This window comes from Protopterus annectens, chromosome 2.part1, assembly GCF_019279795.1.
Source record: "Protopterus annectens isolate FY-2018-M chromosome 2.part1, PAN1.0, whole genome shotgun sequence".
NCBI lineage: Eukaryota > Metazoa > Chordata > Ceratodontiformes > Protopteridae > Protopterus > Protopterus annectens.
This window is the reverse complement of record NC_056729.1, coordinates 747,542,544-747,562,599: the sequence shown is the minus strand read 5'-3', so window position 1 is coordinate 747,562,599 and position 20,056 is coordinate 747,542,544. Positions and strand designations below refer to the sequence as shown.

Sequence of the window (20,056 nt, the reverse complement as noted above, 5' to 3'; positions counted from 1 at the left end):
TAGGGTTTTACTCCAGGTTCTTTCTGGTGCCAAAAAAGACGGGGGACCTGAGACCTATCCTAGACCTCTCCCTTTTGAACTTGGCAGTAACCAAGGAGAAATTCCGAATGGTCACTCTTCAATCCATTCTCCCCCTGTTACGGGAGAACGACTGGATGTGCTCTGTAGACCTCAAGGATGCGTACTGCCACATCTTAATGGACAGGCGATCCAGGAGGTTTCTCCGCTTCCGGCTGGGAGCCAGTCACTGTCCGTTCAGGGTCCTTCCCTTTGGCCTCACGACAGCCCCCAGGGTGTTCACCAAAGTTTTAGCAGTGTTAGCGGCCCACCTGAGACTCCAGGGAATGCAGGTCTTCCCGTACCTGGACAATTGGCTCTTTACCGCCCCAACAAGGCATCTACTCTGCTCAGCCAGAGATTTTTTTCTTCGCCTAGCCCCCCGGTTAGGCGTTACGATCAATATGGACAAGTCCTCCCTTGCTCCAACACAAGTGATAGACTTCATAGAGGCCAGGTTGGATACAAGAAGTCTTCGAGCCTACGTCACCTCGGAACGACTACACAACCTCAGTCTTCATGTGCGGGCCATCCTCCAATCAGAAGCTCCTCCCGCGGAATTGGTCCTGAGGGCACTGGGCTCTATGGCAGCGGCGATTACTCTTCTCCCATATGCTCGCCTAAACATGAGGGTATTACAGTGGACCCTTCAAGTACAGTGGTCCTTCCAGCTTCTCCCTCTTCACCACCCTGTCTCGATCAGCAAAGCTTGCAGGAGGGCCCTGTTATGGTGGCTGCATTCCCCAGACCTCCATACAGGTCGGCCCTTCTGCGCCCCACCTCCCCTAGTCACAGTGACCATGGATGCTTCTTGCCTCGGGTGGGGGGGGGGGGGCATTGCTCAGGCAGAATAGTCCAAGGCACATGGAACGACTCGGAGACCTCCCTGCATATCAATGTTCTGGAGATGAGGGCAGTGCTGTTAGCGTTGCAAGCACTTCACAACCTTCTTCCTGCTGGAACCATTGCGATACAGACGGACAACATGTCGGTTGTCTGGTATGTCAACAAACAGGGGGGAACCAGGTCTTATCCTCTATGCCGAGAGGCCATGAGAGTGTGGGAATGGGCGATCTCCACCAACCACTTTCTAATCGCAACGCACATTCCGGGACGGTCCAACATCCTGGCGGACAAACTCAATCGCACTATTCTTTCCCCTTACGAGTGGTCTCTCAACTCCCGTGTAGCGAAGCAGATTTTTGCAAAATGGGGGCAACCCTGCTGCGATCTTTTTGCCTCTCCCTCAAATACGAAATGCAACAACTTCTTTGCCCTGATTCCCCCAACAGGGGAAGCCCCGAGAGACGCTCTAGTGCATGCTTGGCCGCCCGGTCTACTTTATGCCTATCCTCCTCTTTCCCTGATGCTAAAGATGTTACAGAAAGCCTCTCGGTTTCTCGGTTAGGGAGCAAGATGATCCTCATTGCCCCATTCTGGCCTCGACAAACTTGGTTCCCTTACCTGTGGTCTTGCTTGGTGAATCCTCCCTGGATTCTAGATCCCAGTCTGGATCTGATTTCCCACCCATCAGGCTTACCGACCCCGAACCTGGACAGCCTGAAGCTAACAGCTTGGCTGCTCCAGTTCCACTCTTAATTAGGACTCCCGGTATCTCCTCTCCGGTCAAAGCCATCTTGGTGGCAGCGCATAAACCTTCCACCAGGAAGGTTTACTGCAGTAAATGGAAGCGATTTTCAGTTTGTGTGGAGCATCATAATGTGGACCCCTTTACTGCTCCACTGACGTCAGTTTTGGACTTCCTTACAGGACTTTTTCATCAAGGGGCTAGCTGTTCGACAGTCAAGGTACAATTGTCAGCCATCTCACATTACCATGTAGGTCACGAAACTGGTCCCTTGATGTCAGCTAAACTATGTAAAACCTTCCTCAAGGGTACCTTTTTGCTTAGGCCCCCGATCAGAGAAGCCATACCCCCTTGGGGATCTATCGCTAGTTCTTCAGGCCTTGACTGCTTCCCCCTTTGAACCAGCTGCCTCTGCTGATCTTAAATACTGTCTTGGAAAACAGCTTTCTTAGTAGCCATCACCTCTGCGAAAAGAGTTTCAGAACTTCAAGCTCTTTCCGTAAAACCCCCTTATTTGGTTTTTCATCAGGATAGAGTGTACCTCAGGACCAGTCCATCCTTCCTACCTAAGGTGGCCTCAGAAACCAACATCAATCAGTCCATCAATCTCCCTGTTTTTTTCCCTAATTACCAAAATAAAGGAGAATACAAGCTGCACTCATTAGATGTGCACAGTCAGCTGCGTTTCTATATTCATAGAACTGCTGGTCACAGACAATCTGATCAGCTGTTCGGCTCCTTTTCTAAATTCAATTTGGGTAAAGCTGTTTCGAAGGTCACCTTATCACACTGGATTTCCCAATGTATCCGTCTAGCTTATGAAGCTTCTGGGAGGCCCGCACCTCAAAGGGTCCGTGCTCACTCTACTCGTTCCGTATCTACTTCTACTGCATTCAGATCTAGAGTCCCTTTGGATGATATTTGCTCGGCAGCCACTTGGGCCTCATCTCATACCTTTATTCACCACTACAAGTTGGACGTCACCTCCAGAGGTAAAGCATCCTTTGGCTCCGCAGTGTTCCGGAACAGCCTTCCATGATGGCCGCCCAAGATTCAGGTAGCTGGGGACTCTGTCCCACAGGTTGCTGACGAATGAAGCCCCTACTTCAGATTTAGAAGTTATGTACTCACCATAACGTTCCATCTGAGTAGGTGTCTTCATTTGTCTGCAACCACCCCCCCCCCCCTCCTTCCCCCTGGCCTTCAGAAGAATTAGTATTATTCCTGGCTTTTTGGGATACCCTTTCAGGTATATAAGTGGGCAAACTTGATCTGAGGTCAATTGGGGTTGGCAGGGGATTATGGGTGAGGGGAGGAGCTAGGAGCTTGGATCCATAGCTGTATAAATAATTGCCGGCTCGGATCCGATATCGGATCCAAGACCCACAGGTTGCAGACAAATGAAGACACCTACTCAGATGGAACGTTATGGTGAGTACATAACTTCTAATTCTCTATGCATTCATAACCACATAGCTTTTACTACTGCAATATAATTAAGACTGTTTTGTGGAGTGTATGACAGTAATTTCCAAAATCCATCCATTCCACATACAGTAAACACTCAGTTAACTGGAACTCAAGCAACCAGAAAAAGAAATTCAAAGAAATACAGTACAAGTTTCATGTGTTGCACTTTCTGCCCCCCCCCCCCCTGCAGAAACATACCTTACATTATTAGAGTTTTAGTGTTTTAAAAAGGAAGATAGGAATAAATTCCCTCTCTCTCCAACCTGAGAACACGTCAAACCAAACAAATAGTATAGGGTACAGTATTAGTCTGACCTTTTTTTAATAGTAACTTTCAAGCAACCAGAAACTACAGTCATCCGGCATCTACCAAGCCCCCATGGGTGCTGGTTAACCGAGAGTTTACTGTATATTAGTAGTGAACTGTTTAACAGCAATCTACACACAGTGAGCAGAGAGAACTAATGAAAACCAGTCAGCACAACCTAAGCATTTCAGCTACGGACCAATACTCCACTCTTTACACTTTGAAAACCAACTCTGTAATTTTCAGTCTCTGGCTGCACAATGAATCTTAATAGTTGACTAAATTCACCACAACAGCAGTGGCCTCAAAACACTGGGCAAATAACATTTCAAGCCGAACAGAATTTGTTGGAGTGTTTTGTGTAGCTGTATGGTATTCTGTTTAAAGCAGTTACCGCATGAGCTGTCAGCAACAGTTAAAGTATCCCAAAAGGACCATAAAAGTCACCTAACATGCTACTCAAATGACAAAATCAAATGGCAGTCTAAACCATCCAAAACAACCAAAATGTAAATGCCTCAAGAAACAGTTCTGCATCTTATCTCTGAGAATATTTGAGGAGATATCTGTGTTAAACGTACAGTAAATTAAATAAAAGTAAGATGTGCCATTGCATGTCCAGTTCTGGGCATTACAGATGCATGTAAGAGGAGACACCAGGCATGAAAAAACACTCCTCAGCATCACTGTGATGCTGACTCAGGTGCCTCAATCTGATCAATAACCCTGAGCGTGAATTATAGTTAGTTTGGAGGAGAAAGGGGAGCCTGGTGGACTCTGTGAGTGAGCAGTGGTCCTCAGGGCAGCTGATAGTCAGCTGCAGAGACCCAAAGGGAAAGAAAAAATGTCAAATAAAACAAACATTTCTATTGGTATGACAAAAAAGAAATACCTGTGAACCACACAAGCAACAGCTATACACCAGACACAGTTGTCTGACAGCATTCCTGTAAGAAGCTGATTTATTGATATCAGGGTTCAGCTATAATGATACCTTGGTTTAAAATGGTTCACCTATGCCATCTGTGCTACCTCAGTTAAATACCCCAGGACTGGACTGAAAGGAGAATGACTTATAAGACATTTCAGATCACATAAGCACTTTTCACCAAAATTACAGCACAGTTTTATTAATGATTATAGAATCTTCTAAAGATAATTTAACCTTTCAAGTCATAGGGTGAACAATTTGTTACCTGGTTTGAGAAATACTATAAATATAGAAATGTTACACAGTTTAATAACCAATAATATTTTAGTGTATTGCGTTCTATATGGGTAATGGCATTGTATTTTTCTAACTCTGCATTATTTCACACAGTGTGCCTCATGAATGAATGAATTAGCATTTCAGTAATGCATAAACATGCTCTTTTATAAAAATAGGAGTAAAACTACATAAAAATTAATGAACAGGTGGGCATGTTCAGAACAGAGTCAAGTAGTATACCTCTGTCAAATAATAAGTAAACAACATAAAACAGACTGACAAAGAAAGTGGGTCATGCCAGTAATGCAACATAAAAACAAACCAATGCAGAAGCACAGCATTCAGAAGGAGATACATGTACATAATACATAGAGGGCAGAAGCTGCAGTATTTTTTTTTTGTTTTTGTGATGCTATACGGTCCTTCCCAGAGCAAACTTTATTTACTGAGGCAACCTGTACGTTTAACTAAAACTATCTACACTTTCTGTAGTATACTACATTTGACAAGGCTTGCTATAATTTTATCTTACGTTTATTTATACTGATGGAGTAAAAAAGGCACCACTTTCTTTTGACTGTTATGCAGTTGTCATAAAAGACAGCCATAAATGCGGAGTCAGAAATGAGGAAAAGAGGATTAAAGAAAAATTATACTTGCTTTGGCTAACCCGTGAGTGGCAGATGCAGTCAATATTGTACACAAAACAGAATTGTTTGCTCACCAGAATATACTTTTAAATCAAGTATTATTAATAAGAAGTCCAGTCCTAGAATAAAACAAAACAATGAGAAATCTATCTATATAAAGAGGTAGAGAGAAAGATGAACAGCATAACAAGCCAAAGAGCATAAATCGAATCCCCCTCCACACAAAACAGCCCAGTGCACATCAGTAGATGTTCAGCTAAAAAAAAACTCAAAATAATGGTAAACACCCGATGTAAATAGCTGAATGCATGCTCAGTCAAATCTCCCTTACCAACTAAGTAAATAATTAAAATGAAACGGAGGAATAAGGTAACTTAATAAATAATTAGTAATGTAAAGATCATCAAGGGGAAGCAAACAAAATAGTCCCAAGTCATTTAAAATTCTACTTTAACTCATATCAGCAATTGCTTACTTAAGTATAGAAATTTTCCAATCCAATAAGAAAAAATGGAGGTAATCAAACCAATGCACTGAGAACAGTTGCAAAAAAAAACAACAAAAAAAAAAAAAAAAAACAGTGAAGTACCATTATTGCTGAATGTCATGATTTCATTCCAGCATTCCTGCTAATACACAGAACAATCCACATAGTCCTTGAAGATAACAGAATGGAGAAAGAATGATTTTTCAGGAACGTTCCTGATTTTGACTCACATTTTGGCTTTATTCCTCTAAATCCTTCTTAATATCAGTGACCTTTGGAGAAAATGTGGTAAATTATACTTGATAAATAATGCCAGTAATTAATGTTATAGATTTCTTTTACTTCAAAAAAAATGTATAATAATTCATATTTTTGTTCTGTCAGTATCTCAAGCTAATAGTACTAATATTTTAAAAGTGTCCCTGATTATTTCTGAGTTTGACCCTGATTGGTTGACAGCTATACTGAAACATCCTTGTTTATGCAGAAGACGCCTATCCTGGCAGCTCCCCACACTCTGGTTACCAGTTGAATTGCATCATTAGTCTGACATCTTCTTTTGACACCTGTCAACCAACTCCCTTTCTGACGTATATGGGGCAACATTTTGAGAGTTGAGTATATTTCTTTAATGATAGATGGGTGATGGTGGCAACAGCATAAAATCTGAATACAAAATATACATTTCTGGCTCTGCCCCTGCTTCTAAGTGTGGTTTGCCCAAAAAGAAAAACAAAATCCCACTTTGGGCATTTAAAAATGTTGCTACCCTTCTGGTACATACCTGTCAAATGTCCCTCATTTTCAGGAACACCTCTGATTTTCACTTAAATTGTAGTTCTGTCCCTGTTAATCCCGCCTAAACTGGAATCTTTTGGAGAAATAGTGGTGAATAACACTTAATGAATAATGGCAGTAATTAGAGTAATACACTTGAGTTACTTCAGAAAATGTATATCAATTCACATTCTCTTATTCTGTTAATTCAGTGTCTCATGTTAGTAGTGCTAATATTTTAAACGTGTTCCTGATTATGTATGAAGTTGTCCCTGATTTGTTGACAGCTATGATCAGGGGCACTAATTTTTACTTCGGGGACGTCAGGGTCTTTTGCCATCTCTCTCGCTCTCTATTTTACACATGCATAAAAAGTACGCACTTTTATATAATTTTAAAAAGGTACAAATATATCAGAAGTGTCTGGACACAAGTTCTCAGAAGCCCCAGCAACCTTGGAGTTAGAATACATAAAAAGGGATGATGTGTGTACAATGCAGCATCTCAGTCATATGCTCACTGCAGCAACCTTTGGATTTTTGCAAGGGGTCGCCACTGTACATAACTGTATGGCTTACGACTTTCACACCTCCTCCCTTCTAGTATTTACAAAAGATGACAAAAAAAAAAAGAGAGCAATTGAATAAAACAAAATATAAGACTTAATTTAGTGCTTTAGTATTGCTGTACCCCTCCCACCTACTTAGTACTTAATAATGAAAAGTAAATTAAACATCAGCAGTCCACGAAGTGTTACGTCATCTTTGAGGAAAACGTTTGTAGATGTTTAAATTTGTAAGCAGCTGTACAAAAGTTTCTTATTGTTAGCAGTTCTCCTACTCTGATAAAAATGTACAAATTCACATACAGAAAATATGCCTGCCAACATGCAAATTCAACAGCTCATGAGTTTAGTTTATAATTACTGAAGTGTGGACTTGCACTGCTATTTGGGAGCAGTGTACCTCCCTGTAAAATGTAACACACCTGGTTTTCGTTCTAGTTCATGTTTTTATGCAACAACAGACTGGCCAAATCTCACTGCATGCTATGATTATAAAAACGTGTTTCCCAGTCTCACCAGATGCTGCATTTTACTTGGTGAGTCAGTGGGACTACTGGACTGGAGAGAAGCTGCTTTACAAGTGCTGAAATCTGTGCTAAATTTATTATTATTATTATTTTTTTTTTTTTTAGTTGGTCTTTATTTCCTAGCAAGACCGTCCTTTTGTTTTCCCTGCGAAGTGTACTTTCTTAACCATGATGGGAAATGCAATTGGAAGGGCCATTCGGGGTCAGAGGATGATCAGCTGACCTGGCTCTTCCAGTTTCATTTCCGATCATGATTATGACCGTGAAATAAAATACTTCTGTATGTCACCATGGTTTGAAATTGGAAAATGCACCGCCAAAGCAGTACAAAATTGAAAAAGTACTTCTCTTTTGGTGGCATGTCTCCCAGTTTTAATGGAGGGGGGGGGGTGCCCCTGTGCCAAAGCTTAAATCCGCCACTGAGTAGGTCAGAATAATGCACTCTGCACTGCATTTTATCAGCTTCTGGCATCGACAAGTTTATTTGTAGCACACTGTCATGTATGTGTTTCGGTATTGAAAAGTATTGCCAGTATGAATAAGAGACTTAAGGTAAGAGCAGCTTTTGCAAAGAAGCTTTACTGATGACTGCATATGTTTGTAGGATCACATGACTTTCACCTTAGCTGCACCTCCCCTAAAGAAATATTCGTTATTTCTCATATTAAAACATTTGACAATCCCCTTTATCGTAGTTTGATGTTAAAATACTTGACAAAAAATGGGAGAGCAGGGAAGTCCAAGATGACTTTAAACTTCGTGTGTGGGGGACGTATCATCTTTGCAAAGGTCTGGAGCCTTGTTTTCCATGTGGTTAATGCAGAGCAGTTCCTTAGAAAGTCTTGATACAGAATGCTGACTGCTGCATGTTGTGACTGAAGCCACCTCTAAAATATATTGCATCAGTGTGTAATTGCAAAACAATTTCGCTTCATCAGCTAAATGTGATTGTACACATTGTCCTTAGACTTTTCTGAGTTGACATAACCAAACATTTTACATCATTGAAGAGTGCTGGTGTCAATCGCTTCTACTTAAGGATAGGTTTACAGTTATTTTTCCTTAGTTTGCAAGACATAATTATTTTTTCCTTAAATTTGATGCAGCTTGCATTATGTTAATCGGGACCTTTCTACTTGTTCTTTGAATGTTGTATTTGGAATATCTGCTTCTCCTGACTGGCTCTTGCCTGCCAATGTTGCATGCTAGTCGATTTTTAGTCATCATTTCAGCTTTACCCTCCAAGTGCACAGTATGTTTTTATTGCATTTTGATGGCAGACCATGACTTTTTGGATGTAGACCGCCCATTTTCTTATCTTCCAGATTGTACTACTCTTTTTCAGCCTGAGCTACTTAGTTATATTAAGGCATCTAACTTATTTTTAAATGACTGTTTATCATCTATGAAAATGTTTAAAACAACTATGTAATCTTTTAGTAACCATTTTTTACATTTTAATTTGTTTGTAATGACTGTCTTTTATTGGTGCTTAATTTTATTTAATCTTCACAACTGTTTTACATTTTATTTTTGTAGTAATAGTCTCTTTTTTTGCCTCCTGGGCCCTTGCTCAATCCTGAAAATGGTCTTCTGACGAAACGTAGTTACCTGGTTAACAAATGTTAAAAAATAACAGATGTAAAAGTAAAATAAAATAAGTTGCAGGTCTTAGTTAACCAGCAGCATACTTTTTTCATTACCTCCTGGAAGAATTGCTTTATGTGTACTACTTTAGTTCCTTGAATGCTTTGCCTCTGCAGCCTCTTCAAGAAAGCTGTTTCAGAGGCCAGCTACCATTTCTGATTAAAGTAGTTATTTAAAGCCACCTGGTGATGTTTACCTTACCACCATATTCTTGCACTTTTTTTTTGAAACATCACACCTTCTTGAAACTAGAGATGCTTAAATGTTTTTATCACCCTCCCCACATCCTTTTTCAAACTACTCATATGAAGCTCTTATATTTTTTGTGTAGTTTTGGTGGATACCACAACATTTTTGTTGCTTTTTTTTTTTTATTGTTTCTAACCTGCATCCTTTTGAACATCCTGATGAATGCCTATTCTGGGCGCACCCCTATGGTGTGGTGTCACCTAGATAAAATTCCTGGTGATATCAAGGGGATTAAATAAAATTCTACCTGTAGGTCTGGAATAGTCGACCTGTATACAGCTGTGGGTCCTTGCAATATTTGCATTCTTGTAATGCGTGTCGTATAATCATTCACATTCATCCATTTCCACTTATTCATCTTTTATCTTCTTCTAACCGTCTCCTATATATGAACTTAACTTCACAAAGAAACCCTTCTCTCCAACTCTAACATTCATACCTTTCCCTGCCTCCTTCTCTGTGTCATCTCCACATTTCATCTGATGGCTAAAAAAACCCATATCTTGCGGCGTCTGGTAAATCTCAGCAGTCCCTTGATTTGACATTAGACGGAACTCTCTCAACTCAGGACTGGCAAGACCAGACAGGAGAAGGTAACCACACACACAGCAAACCCAGTCCCACATAGACCAACCACAACTGCAAACCAAACACATAATAACACAAAAACATACTCGGAGGCTCTAACAAAAAACTTACCAAAACAACAGAGGCTCCCAAAGCAGACACCCAAAAATCCACCACCTCAAAACATAACACATGCAACACATATTTCAGTAAATCAGTGTCAAACAATCACAGCCCTTAAGGCCAAACACCATGCCTGATACACTAGTAATAGGTGACTGTTATAGTCAGACACACTGACGTTCCGCTTACCAGGCTGAACAAGGAGAGGGTAACGGTGAGCTGCCTATCTGGAGCTAGGATCTGCCACATAACACCCGCACTCAGGTCACTCCAAAGCAAGTACAAATATGACTCCGTCATTGTCCATGCCGGCGTGAATTGAGACATACCTCCCTGGACTACATGAAAAGAGACCTAGAGGAGCTCTCTGATTATGTAGCCCAGGCTGGTATGACCCTGACCCTGAGCAGCATCTTGCCCTCACCAAGAATGATGCCACAATACAAAGACAAGATGATCAGCTTTAATAATTGGCTCAATTACTGGTGTCATTCTAGGGGGATCCAATGTCTGTCTGCTTGGGATGACATGCTGGACAAGCCACGCTGCTTCGCAAGGGACGGCTTGCATCTGTCACCACTGGGCTTCCGGATATTGGCTAAGGCTCTTGCCACCCCCATAGTGACCTTTTTTAGGCAAGGCTCAAAAGACAAACCCACCTCCCTAGAAAACAAAAATGGAAAAAAATTAAGGGTAATGCTGCTCAACGCCAGAAGTCTAAATCTCAAGATGCAGGCTCTCGAAGCACTCCTCAGTATGGAGAACATCGATATCTGTGCAGTAACTGAAATCTGGTTCAAGGCTTCTAAGAAGTCCCCAACGCTACCAGGCTATACCTCGTATCATGCTTTTCGGCCCCAAAATTCGGGCCAAACTAAAAAGGGAGGGGGAGTGTCCATATTCATCAAGGACACCCACACCTCCAGGTTAGTGGCAACACATGAAGCATCAGAGACCATCCAGGTGCAACTAACCGTAGGCAAAACCGCTGTACAACTGGAAGCATGTTACAGACCACCTTCCCAATCTCAAGAACCCCATTCAGCCTTCCTGAAGACATTGGAGGATATGAATGTCTCACCAAACACCATCATATTGGGAGACTTTAACTACCCTAACATAGACTGGGTGCATTATTCTAGCCCTAACACCCTGGCCCAAAGGTTCCTGGAATTCATAAATTCAAATGCAATGGAACAGCTAGTCACCTCTCCCACAAGGGGAGGTAATATACTAGACCTGATCATCACAAACATGGGGACAAAGTGCTCCACACTGGAAGTATACCCCTCACTAGTGAGATCTGACAACAAACTAATCACCCTGGATATACATATCCCACCTCCACCCCCAACACAAAAGACTACAGTGAAAAACTTCTCAAAAGCCGACTTTACACGTCTGAAGACTGAGATGGTATCCTTTAAGCCCACTGGGCCAGTGGAAACCACATCCCACAATGCTGAATCCTTCACAAATGCTTTCTACGGACATCTCCAAGAATGCATGGATCATGCAATCCCAAATAAAACCAAGACCCTCTCCACCAAGGGCAGGCGTCCTGTCTGGTGGACCCCAGCCATAAACAAATTGTATAACAAAAGAAGGAAGCTACTGCACGACAGAGCAAAATCCCATAAAGATAAGGCATCTCTGACCAGCACTAGTAGAAAGCTACGTTCTCTCATAAAAACATCCAAGGCCAACTTTGAGAGAAAAATCGCTATGGACACTAAAGATAACCACAAGGCCTTCTTCTGCTATGTTAGAAACCTAGGCGGAAACCCTCAGATATGCTCAGAGTTAGTTCACAATGACAAAAAATACACTGAACCCACGGATGTTGCCAACATTCTGGCAGACAGGTTCAGTGCAACTTTCTCCCCTCCCTCACCCCCAAAAGAAGAAACACTTATCCCAGCTGAATGTAACCTCCCTGTCATCTCAGATGTCCAGGTGAGAACCGCCCTCAGCAAAGCTAAAAACACAGCATCAATGGGACCTGACGGTATCCCGGGTTGCGTGCTATGTGAACTCCAAGAGGAGCTAAACCCGCATATAAAAATGCTATTTAACCTTAGCCTTACTACAGGATATGTACCTGAACACTGGCGTACAGCAACAGTGGTCCCACTGCACAAGGGAGGCACCTCTACAGACCATGGTAACTACCACCCCATAAGCTTAACCAGCCTGGTCTGCAAAGCTATGGAAAGAATCATTATGGAACTCATAAACAGAGACATTGGGGACCTACAGACACTTGATCCCACCCAGTTCGGCTTTGTAAAGGGCAGATCCTGCCTTTTGAACCTGGTTGACTTTTTTGAAACAGTCACTAGAGCCATTGATGAGGGCAAAGCAGTCCATACAGCCTACCTGGACTTGGCTAAAGCTTTCGACACAATACCCCACTCAGGCATCATAGACAAGCTCAACAGCTTAAATGTAAATCCATATGTCACAAGATGGGTTGCAAACTGGCTAAAGGATAGAACCCATAAAGTCAAAATCGCTGGAGCCATGTCAGACTCAAAGCCAGTCGCAAACTGGCTAAAGGATAGAACCCATAAAGTCAAAATCGCTGGAGCCATGTCAGACTCAAAGCCAGTCACAAGTGGTGTCCCGCAGGGCTCTGTCCTGGGACCCCTCTTGTTCGGCATTTATTTCTCAGATGTGAAAACAAACATGGAAGGGTTGTGGCTGACAATGTTTGCAGATGACTGCAAACTAGGCGCCATAGTCGATACACCAGCTGACACATACATCCTACAGAAAGGCCTCACTGAAACTGGTGCCAGAGTCATGGCCTTAAACTAAATGCCAAAAAATGTATAGTCATCCCCTTTGGGAAAAACAAAGTACCCACAAATTATCACATAGGCAGTAACCCACTGAGTACGGAAAAAATAATCAGAGACCTGGGCACCCAAGTTGATAGTGACCTCTCATTTGACACCCACGTTGCCAAAGTGGTTAGAAAGACTTTCTACCTTGCCCACCTTATCATGAAGGGATTCACATCCAGATCAAAGGAGGTCATTGTACCCCTATACTCCTCCTTTATCAAGCCCATGATTGAGTACAATGCCCCATTTGGTATGTACCTCACCCGGCACTTGCAACAGCTGGAGAGACCCCAAAAGTACCTCACCAAGAGGATCAAGTGTCTCCAACATATGTCATATGCTGCCAGACTAAAGAAACTCCAGCTCTATTCAGTAGCATACCGCCTACTCAGAGGTGATCTGTGCCTGACGTACAAGGCCATGTCCAATCAGAAATTGATGGACATGCTCCACCTCAAAAAATCCAAATCCATCAGAACGAGAGCTAAAAATTTAAACCTCAGCACAAATATGAATAGGACATGCTGGAGGGACAGAGTCATAACTCAGAGGCTTCCCATACTCTGGAACAGAATCCCAGTTCATGTTGGGCAGAGCCCCTCACGGACTCTCTTCAAGAGAAATCTTGACGAGTGGATGGGAGATCGTAGGTTTACCCCGGGGGTCATCTCTGTGTCACTACTAGACAGAGGCACAGTAAACTAATTCTATTATGTAAGGGGGTCTTCACTGTGTCACTACTAGACAGAGGCACAGTATTCTAAATATATTCTGTACACTTTTGTACCATTACATGGGGTGGCGAAAGCCACATCACTATGGCTAGGCTTATAAATGCCCCAGGGCAGATAGCCTAGTACTAAACTATGAAACTAATGGTCTCTACCAAATGTGCACATTGTACTGTCCTGAGCTGGCTCAATAGTCCAGTCCTGGATCATACATCCGTCTGCAAAAACTTTACGTGGTCCCACATGAGAGAACTGTATATTACTTGGATTGTATTTCAGTTTCTTTCTTAGAACTTCTGTTTTCCATTTTGAAAAGTAGGGCGTTTTTCTTTAATGTAGGCAAATGCTTTGTAATTATTATGGTGTCATGGCAATCTTCTGATGGCCATTGTCTTCAGTTTTGTGATATCTGTAGCTGTTTTTGTTGTGGTACATCATTAATGTTTCATTCTAACATTTCTTTTGACTACAGTGGGAAGTCTGATTATGAATGAGCGTGAGTATTTTATTCGTTTTTGAATCAAGTTTCAGATGTATAAATACATTTAGTCCAAAAGAACTACTAAGCATAACTGCCTCAGTCTTAATGACACTGGCCTCACAGGGCACTGTTACTATGTCAGTCTTTCCAACTAATACAAGTATTATTCAGAGGCATCATTCATTCTGTATGCTATTTAGAGTGTTCTTGTAAGTTTCACACCATACTCTTCAGCTTTTTCAAGAAGCCATGAATTCCTATATGCCCTGAATCGCATTTTTTTTCCTTTTTACGCAACCTTTTCATGTAATGATGGCTTGAACACAAATTCTGATTAAAGAAAGAAAGAAATTGTGTTGCTGTTCAGCTTTAGTTTTCCTTGCATCCTTTTAATACACCTTTCTTGACCAAGTAAGCAGAGTAATAACCATTTAGAAAATAAGCCAGAGCCCCTGGAAGCTATTGGGTTATACATGTTCTGAAATACATTTAGAGCATTTTCTCAACATTTTAATCCAATGGTAGCCTAAATAAAAATCAGGAATAAGAGAAGAATTTCAGTCTTACATTTTTTTTCAGGGACGACGTTAAGTTGTACCAAAGGCTTAATGTTCAAGGATGACAAAATAGTAATTCACAATAAACTAACAAGCCAGTTGTTGTCTAGATACACGTCCTATCTGGAAACTGCCAGCTTATGCATCCCTCTGGTGTTAGATTGGGGTGAGGTTCAAATTGCCACAGTTGTGTATTTCAAGTGACTGTTGACGTACATATGCATAGCTTGCCTCCTCACTCCTCAACCCAGATTGTCAAATCCAGCTTCTTGCATACATGCCTGAAGTGTGATTGTGACGAAAGTGAAAAAATGGTTACAGTAATGTATTCTACTTTGTTGCTCCTAGACAGTACACTGCTCCTTGCACAAGCTATTGAAACCTTCTTTGTACACCTCTGAGGTCTGGGAGAAAATGTCACTAGATGGATTGCAAACTGGCTCAAGGACAGAACCCACATGGTTAGAATTGCTGGAGCCATGTCAGACTCCAAACCAGTTACAAGTGGTGTCCCACAAGGCTCAGTCCTGGGACTTCTCTTGTTCGGTATATATTTCTCGGAGGTACAGGCCAACACGGAAGGACTGTGGCTGACCAAGTTCGCAGATGACTGCAAACTGGGCGCCATAATCGACTCTCCAGCCGACACAAGCATCCTCCAAAAGGGCCTCATAGAAACAGACAACTGGTGCTAGAGCCATGGCCTCAAGCTAAATGCCAAAAAGTGTATAGTCATCCCCTTTGGCAAAAGCAAAGTGCCCACAAATTACCACATAGGTGGTAATCCATTAAGTACAGAAGAAGTAATTAAGGACCTGGGGACCCAAGTTGATAGCAATCTCTCATTTGACAACCACGTGGCCAAAGTGGTTAGAAAAACATTTTATATAGCCCACCTAATTATGAAGGGATTCACATCTAGATCAGAGGGGAGGTCATCGTGCCTCTTTACTCATCCCTCTTTACTCATGCCTCTTTACTCATCCCTCTTTACTCATCCCTCATCAGGCCCATAATTGAGTACAATGCCCCTTTTGGGATGTACCTTACCAGACACCTGCAGCAACTGGAAAGACCCCAAAAGTACCTCACCAAGAGGATCAAAGGGCTGAAAAAGATGCCATATGCTGCCCGGTTAAAGAAACTCCAGCTCTACTCAGTGGCATACTGCCTGTTCAGAGGCGATCTGTGCCTGACGTATAAAGCCATGTCCAACCCGGAATTAATGGACATGTTGCACCTCAGAAAATCCAAATCCCATCGAGCTATGCGCTCGAGAGACTTGAACCTCAGCACTGAAATAAATAGGACATGCTGGAGGGATAGATTCATAACCCAGAGGCTCCCTTCACTCTGGAATAAAATCCCAGTCCAGGTTAGGCAGAGTCCCTCATTGACTCTCTTCAAGAGGAATCTTGATGAGTGGATGGGAGATCGTAGGTTTACCCCGGGTATCACTTCTGTGTCACTGTTAGACAGAGGCACAGTATACTAACCTCGAAAAAGGGCATAGCAAAATAAATTTAAAATGGGTGGCGAAAGCCAAACACATTCTGGCTAGGCTTATAAATGCCCTAGGGCAGATAGCCTAGTATGAACCTATGAACCATGGTCACAATGACCACAATGTCCTCAGCCCAAACACAGGCTAATAATAATCTCATGTGCACACCTGTAAGCTTTGACTGTGATGAAAATTAAAGAAGTAACAACCACGCAACCCCCCCCCCCCCCCACACACACACGCACATAATCTACAGCAGTTTTTTGTACACACACATCTGATCAGGCTGGATTTAGAATTGGTGCAGATGAGAGCAGAGGCCATTATCAGATTTATCCTAACAGGGTCATATCACAGCCCTGTTCAGGTTAAAGAGTATAATCAGAAAATTAATACATTTTTCCTCCATTTGTCCCCAACCAGCAACACTTTTGTGGGGCCTCCACACAGTCAAGAATGATTAAGGGAGCGCCTGTATCCAGTTATACAGTCTGGGGAGTGGGGGCTCTAAGACTCTTAGAAGATCTAAGTGTCGGAGTGTTCTGTGATGTATTTTATTCTTTACTTTTGAAATATAATTACTTGTTAGCTACATTTTTTACTGATACCCAGAAGACAAATGTATGTGTCCTGGCATTACTGGGTATGTGCACAGATAAAAATCACTGATATTTTTTACATACACACACAAGCGTAAGCCATAGCAATACTAGTTTTGTACTTATTTCAGCAAATAGCAATACATTGTGTAACACTGCATGTTGATGCAAAAGTTGTTATACTATTGACTTTTTAATTGTATTAGAGTAATATTTAAAACATGTTCCTGATTTTAAGCCTTTGTTCTGCTATTATAGATAATAGGCTGAATCTGCAAAGAAGTTGAAAGTTGTAATAGCTGGTGTTATGCCAATGTTTAAAAAACTCCATGAAAGAGAAAACCATCCCTGAAGATCAGAAACATCAGCTTTTCATAAAGTCAAGGTGTGCACTGAGATCAGTCATTCTGGGCTCCTGATCACTCTAGTTCTTAACTTGCTTATGTTCTTTATCAGCTTTATCCTAACTGGATCATATCACAGACCTGTTCAGGTTAAAGATCATAATCAGGAAATTAATGGATTTTTTTCACCTCATTTTTCCTCAACCAGCAGCAGCTTTTGTGGGATCACAACACAGTCAAGTGTGATTAAGGGCCCCCCTTGCAGCTATGGGTATTGCAAGTACCTAAGCTGGCTATACTGTTAGATTTTGTGGAGTGAATGTCCACTAGCAGCATTTAAGCCAGGAGTACTATGTTGATGGTAAAATATTTAACTGAATTGTGAAGCCTGTTGCTTGATAAGACACTGTTACTACCACAAAGCTGTCTCCCTCTAAATAAAATTCAACCCAGAAAACCTAACTTAACCTGTAACATTTAGGAACTATTCCAAAACAAACTATATTCTATTAAGCAACAGTTTGTCAAAGTTCAGGGCTGTCCCAAACCCCCAAGAAATCTGTCTATGTAGAATTATTCACAAAAACCCTGTACAAACATGTGAATGACTGCATTGAGGCTGCCGTACCCACCAGAACTAAGCCCAAATCTGACACAAAAAGCAAACCCTCATGATGAAATCCTTACCATAACGGTATATAACAAAAAGAAAAAGAAGTCCTGGTTTAAAGCAGAAAGGGCAACTCTCTTCGAGACAACAGCTCTCTGATTCAACTAAACAAGAAACTAAAAGGTCTAATAAAGTCTAACACTACGTGATCAGGCTAAATACAATCACAAGGCCTACTTTAGTTTTGTCAGGAACCTTAAAGGTAATATTCAGTAGTGTGCAGAACTGTTGGTAAATGGCACGATCTTCAGTGACCTGGGTGACATAGAAGATCTACTGGCTGATAAATTTATCTCTTTAACTTCACTCCACACTCCCTCCCCCACTTACCCCTGTGAAATCACTTCTAGCATATCCCCCCTAACTGTCAAACAGGAAGCAGATCATGGTGGTGCTCGCCAAGGCCAAAAACCTTGCTTCATTGGGCTCCAACAGTGTCCCCTTTTGCCTCCTAAATAGCCTAAACTATATAACTTATGACAGCTGCGATCTTCTACTACAGCCTCGAAACAGGTTGCATGACAGGTGAATGGAGGGTTGCAATGGTCATCCCTCTTTTAATAAGGGTGGGCCATCAGCTGACCCCAGGAGCTTCAGAGCCATCAGTCTGATGTGCAAAGCCGTAGAACAAATTATCAGGGAAATGATCAACAAAGACATTGGCAACCTACAGACACTGGACTCATCTGGGTTTGGCTTTAAGGGAAGGTCTTGCCTCCTTAACCTGGTAGACATTGAGAAGGTCACCAAGGCTGTGGATGAGGGGAAAATGGTGCATACCACCTACTTTGACCTGACCATGACATTCAGTATAATTCCCAGTTCTGGTATTGTTGATAAACTCTGATAACTAGGCAAAAATCCCTACATAACTGGCTGGATTGCTGTCTGGCTCACAAATAGGATCCAAGAAGTCAGGATTGGTGCAGTCATCTCCACTAAGAGACCGGTCATCAGTGGAGTACCCCAGGGCTTTGTGTTGGGCCATGGCATCTCCTTCTCGGAAGTCAAGGCTAATGTCAAAGACCTGTGGCTCACCAAGTTTGCAGATGGCTGTAAAATAGGGGCCTTGATCGATTTGCCCCATCACATCAACATCTTTCAAGAGGGCCTAACACAAATGACTGGTGCCAAAGCCATGATTAAAACTCATTGAAAGAAATGCATTCACAGATCTTTACTGAGAACAAGCTTTGCTCTGTTGAATTAACCATTTTTAAATTGTAATCAGTTAGTTATAATAAAAAGATAAATTAGTTGCTGCCCAGCCTTTTTGTTCCCAATGATCCATGCTGCAATACATTTTGTTTCAGTCCTTCTGGGCAGGGCTTTGTAATCTCATTCAGGAAGAAGTAACTATTCTTTGTTTTCTGAAGTTATGCTTAGACGAAGTATGCTTTGCAGGTTTTTAGGTTTAGGTGTGACTGGAACCTTCCCACGTCATAGTATAGAAATCATGAGATAGCACTTAGTTGTAAGCTGCTTTCTGTTAAGGCTTTAAATGAAAGCTTGATCATTTATTGTATGTATTATTTTCACTTCTCAATTCTTTGTATTTCTTTTCAGCTAAACAGTTTAATCCAGGGGATAAAAGATTTGGCAAATGCATTCTTTCCTAGTGGCAAGCTTGTTGAGCTAGTGGACAAGTACATGGTAAGTAGAATTTGGACTTCAACACAGATTTCAATATACATATTTGATGCACATCTTTTTGTAATTATCATCAGAAACCTTTGTGGTTCCTTTTCATTGTGACAATTTAATAATTCAGACTGGTTCTTCAAGCATCTAGAGTATGAGCAAAAATGTACCCTTCATTGCTTAAAAAGTTCTGGTTATATGCATCTTTTGTATGTTATACCTCCAGACTGGAATTTGCCACTAACTTAAAAATATATCCAAGAATTGATCATCTTAAGTCAAAATTCTTTGCTTGATTTACTGACATTTAAAAATGGCTTAAAAGCAAATTTATTAAGTACAGTTGTTTGCTTTCCATGCACAATCTGTATTTCTCCCCAAGGTCCCCATGATTCTGCGACACTTTGTCATTAAAGTGTTTTCTATCAAGATTTCCTTTAAGTTGGACTTCCAAGA

At 41.6% G+C, this 20,056-nt stretch overlaps 1 protein-coding gene across 3 annotated transcripts in view; it reads left to right on the top strand.

Annotated features, from left to right (window-relative positions):
• The window catches only part of ASAH1 (N-acylsphingosine amidohydrolase 1), a 977,824-nt gene that overhangs the window by 368,148 nt on the left and 589,620 nt on the right, over positions 1 to 20,056 (top strand). For 2 of the 3 annotated variants that reach the window (XM_044062468.1, XM_044062469.1), the window contains exon 4: positions 19,526 to 19,612. In XM_044062468.1, the coding sequence (XP_043918403.1) occupies positions 19,526 to 19,612 (87 nt within the window). Of the gene's footprint in view, positions 1 to 8,157; positions 8,191 to 19,525; positions 19,613 to 20,056 lie in introns of those variants that run through there. The other variant, XM_044062470.1, reaches the window with a different exon arrangement.